This window comes from Oratosquilla oratoria, chromosome 6, assembly GCF_046742065.1.
Source record: "Oratosquilla oratoria isolate Oo_2021 chromosome 6, ASM4674206v1, whole genome shotgun sequence".
NCBI classification, from domain to species: domain Eukaryota; kingdom Metazoa; phylum Arthropoda; class Malacostraca; order Stomatopoda; family Squillidae; genus Oratosquilla; species Oratosquilla oratoria.
The window spans coordinates 62,293,554-62,298,120 of NC_134782.1; the positions used below are offsets into that span (position 1 = coordinate 62,293,554).

General features: G+C 36.7%; 1 protein-coding gene across 1 annotated transcript in view; it reads right to left on the reverse strand.

Annotated features, from left to right (window-relative positions):
• Positions 1 to 4,042, reverse strand: part of LOC143026519 (superoxide dismutase [Cu-Zn]-like) — a 28,266-nt gene extending 24,224 nt beyond the window's left edge. The window contains exon 1 of the mRNA XM_076187057.1: positions 3,838 to 4,042. Coding sequence (XP_076043172.1) covers positions 3,838 to 3,992 — 155 coding nt within the window. The 5' untranslated portion in view covers positions 3,993 to 4,042. The remainder of the gene's footprint in view (positions 1 to 3,837) is intronic.
• Between the last annotated feature and the right edge of the window lie 525 nt (positions 4,043 to 4,567).

Below are 4,567 nucleotides of genomic sequence, written 5' to 3' on the forward strand. Positions count from 1 at the left end.
ACCCCTGACTAGGTCGAAAGACGTCTCGAGTAAAGAAACATGTACTACCTTGGAGATTTTATCAACACCCTGGCCTTTAACCTTTGCTCTCTCTTAAGGAATATTGAAAGTACTTCATACAAATTGAACAATGCTACTATTGCTGTAGACTTCAACAAAACCTGTATTGAAAATGTCCTCCTCCCAAAATATATTCGTAAAAATGTATATATACATACATATATGTATATATACATATATACATATATATATATATATATGTATATATATATATATATATATATATATATATATATATATATATGTGTGTGTGTGTGTGTGTGTGTGTGTGTGTGTGTGTGTGTGTGTGTGTGTGTGTGTGTGGTGTATAAAACTACTGTCGTGTTTTAACTAACTATATGCCACCTCCGCCATGAAAGGGTTAAAGACATCTTGGGTTTAGGTGTCATCAACCCTCTATTGTACAGTCTCTCTCTAACCTTTCAAAATTTTGGCAAAAAGAATCATGCTAGCCTCTCTCGGGCTCCACAATTTTGGCAAAGGAAGTAAATGATGTAGTTTCCCTCTAATCCTCCAGATTTTCGAAGAAAGTACCGAACTACAGTATGTAACCCCTCTCGCAACCCAATTTTTTTGAACAAAAGAACCAAAATATGTACCCTCTCCCGGAGCCCCACAATTTTGACAAAGAAACCAAACCATGTAGCCTCTCCCGCACCCTCAAAATTTTGACAAAGGAACCAGACTTTGTAGCCTCATTTCTACCTCGAAAATATTGACAAAGAAACCAACCATTGTAGTCTCACTCAGTCCCCTAAAAATTTGGAAAACAATCATTGTAGCCTCGCTCGGACCGCCAAAATGTTGACCAAGGAGCTACAAACTTTATTTGCCCGAAAATGTCGACTGAGAGCAAATTATAACAATGTCTCGCACGTAAATACAAAGGATTACAAAGGATTACAAAGGCGGAGCATGCCGACAGGAGACCTTTTGATCCATATCTAGGTCGGATGCAAAAAAAAAAAAAAAAAAAAAAAAAAAAAAAAATATTAATAATAAATAAAAAATTATAATAATGTAAATAACAAATAAAATACATAAATAAATGCATAGGTATAGTTGAATAACAAATAAACAGGTAAATAGTAAATGATAATAAATTGACATATAACTAATATTAAATGAAAATCAGACAGACAAATTATAACAAAACAAAAACAAATAATATAACATAAATTATAATCATTACAGCATCTTACTTAGGTATTTATCTAAATGATTCTTAAAGCTTCGAACTGAACTACATTGCACTACCTGTGCAGGAAGTTTATTCCATTCATTAACTACACGGTTGGCAAAGTTGTTTCTACCTACTTCCAAATTGAATCTATTTCCGGACAGTTTGAGACCATTGTTTCTTGTCTGATTCTCATTCAATGTGAAAATTTGGTCACTTTTGATGTTGTCAATTCCCTTTAAAATCTTAAAGACCTGTATCAAGTCACCTCTGAGTCTACGCTTTTTTAGGGAAAACAGATTCATGTGCTTAAGTCGATTTTCGTATGATTTATTTTTGATATTTGGAATCAGTTTTGTGGCTCGCCGTTGTACTTTTTCCAATCTGTCAATGTCTTTAATGAGATTCGGTGACCATACGGAAACAGCATATTCCAAATGTGGACGAACTAACGATTTATAAAGCTTGTTAATGAGTGATGGACTTTTGAAATCAAAAGATCGCGCAATCAATCCCAGAATCTTATTTGCTTTCTCAGAGGCTGAAATACACTGCTTGGATGATTTGAGGTCGTTACTGATAATTACGCCGAGATCTTTTTCACTATCCACTTTTGTTAACGAATTTCCAAATAACTTGTAATCGTACTTACTGTTATTTTTACCTATGTGCATTACCTTGCATTTACTTGTGTTAAATTTCATTAGCCACTTTTCAGACCATTGCTGTAATTGATCTAAATCTTCTTGAATATCTAATTGGTTCGAGTGATCATTTGCCACTCCGCACAGTTTTGTATCATCAGCAAATTTGGAAACAGTAGATTTTAGTCCATGGTCTATATCATTTATATATACTATGAATAGAAGTGGCCCAAGAACGGAACCCTGAGGAACTCCACTTGCAACACTTTTCCATCCAGAAGTTTTTCCATTTAAAACAACTCTCTGTTTTCGACCTTTCAACCAATTACTAGTCCAACCTAATAGGCTACCACTTATTCCATGCAAAGCTAATTTAGTAAGTAGTCTTTCGTGTGGGACGGTATCAAAAGCTTTTGCAAAGTCTAGATATATTAAATCTATATTGTTTCTTTTGTCATAATTCGAGATCACTGTGTTGTAGAATTCGAGTAAGTTAGTCACGCAAGAACGTTTCCGTCTGAAACCATGCTGGCTATCATTTATCAAACGGTTACTTTCTAAATGATATTCGATAGCATCTCTGATGATAGTTTCCATTATTTTTCCTACGATTGAAGTCAAACTTATAGGCCTATAGTTATTTGGTTTCTTTTTGTCACCTTTTTTGAATATGGGAGTAACGTTAGCTAGCTTCAATTCTCTTGGGACATCTCCGGATATGATGGATTTCTTGAAAATAATTTCTAATGGAACAACAATCTCATTTTTCATTTCCTTTAAGATTCTTGGATGCCAACCGTCAGGCCCTGGTGTTTTATTAACTTTGAGTTTGTCTATACACCTTTTAATTTTTTCTTTTGTTATATTTACCGTAGTAAGTTTACCCCAGACTTTTCACAGGTTTCAGTTTGTAATTCACTTTGAGGTGTTTCGTTTACGAATACCGAGCTAAAATAATTGTTTAAGATATTACACATTCCTTCATTTGAATATTCAAGTTGACCGTCAGCAGATAATAGTGGACCAATGTGATTCCTAACAACCTTTTTATCTCTAATGTAACTATAGAATTCTTTGGGATTCTCTTTAGATTTATCAGCGATGTTCATTTCGTATTGTCGTTTTCTTTTTCTTATTGTATGTTCTAAAAATTTACCTGACTAGAAATGTCGATTCCAGTAATTATAGAAACTAGTTTTACCACGTCTCTGTGATCACGTCACTTCCCCCTGAGTGAAATAAATCACTGTTAACGAAAATAAAAAAAACATCCGACGCCAGTCTCCTTCGGGGTATGAAGGGACCTCGGCCTGAACCCCGTACTATCCCAGTATTACTCTGGTACTCACCTCTCCTCTTCCTCACTCCTCCCCGCACCTATACATGCAGTGGATCGTGAACCCGGTATTGCTCGGGACCCCATCTCTCCTTCCCTCACGTGCGCTCGCGCGCTCACACACACACACACACACACACACACACACACACACACACACACACACACACACACACAGCTAAGCAAAACTGTTGCTTGATTTAACAAGATATTTAATGTGCACTTTCTATAGCTAAAGATTAGAATCTTACCTCGCTTTTTAGTTGACTGAAACTAGTTTGTATACGAAACTCTACCGGTATTAAAGAGTAGACGGTTGAATTTATAGAATTCTAGTTTTTAACGTTAGAAAGCGTTGAGCAGGTGTGGAATGAGGTTTTTGATGGTATGCGGTCTCTTTCAGCTAAACAAGATCGTTTGCCGACGTCTAGGCTTTACATTCCCGAGATGAAGGGATGCATCGCTACACTGGAGTGGGTTTCTTTGAAAACAAACTGAATAATGAATTGATGAATTGATTCACACAGTCTTAAGCAGATTAAAATCAACGTGGCGCGGTAACAAAGCCAACAGTAGGAAGAGAAATGTGAACACTGGATGTTCGGTGAATTACTCACCTCGCCATTATGTCCTTCCTGCGTGCTGACCTGAAGAAGTTCGGGAGTAGGGATCGTGGTGTGCTTTGTCTGAAGGACGCCCAGAGACAGAACACTGAAGCCGAGCCCCCGTCCATTATATACCAATGGGGGGGGGGGGGTAAAAGCCGCCACATACTTAAAAAGGACAATCACACAAAATAGGACAATTGTGAAAAAGGTCAATTATATGAGGATGTTTACGAATAGAATAAGTACAGGTAATGCTAAGGTCTTATAGAAACACACACACACACACACACACACACATATATATATATATATATATATATATATATATATATATATATATATATATATATATCCTTTTTTATGGGTTATCAGAGGATGCAAGCAAGGATAGGGGTGGGGCAGACTTAAGGTGGCGTCACACTAGGTTAGCATGCTACTTGCTTTCGTTACTTCGTCTGAGTAGAAACAGCTTCGGTTACAATATTCTAGACTTCCGTATAAACATCAGAACAATGTGTCTAACATTCGAATAGGTTAACTTCTCTTAGTTCGTCATTCAACTTTTCATTATGCGACACGAGAGTCGTTTCTACACAAACGAAGTAGCAAAAGCAGGTAGCATGCTAGTGAAAAGTGCCTACTGTGCCGCCACGTGTAGTAACTGCATAATTGGAAAGCTAGCATGTGCAGATGATGGGGACACGTTTGGGGGAAAATCTGTGCACAAAGATAACTGATA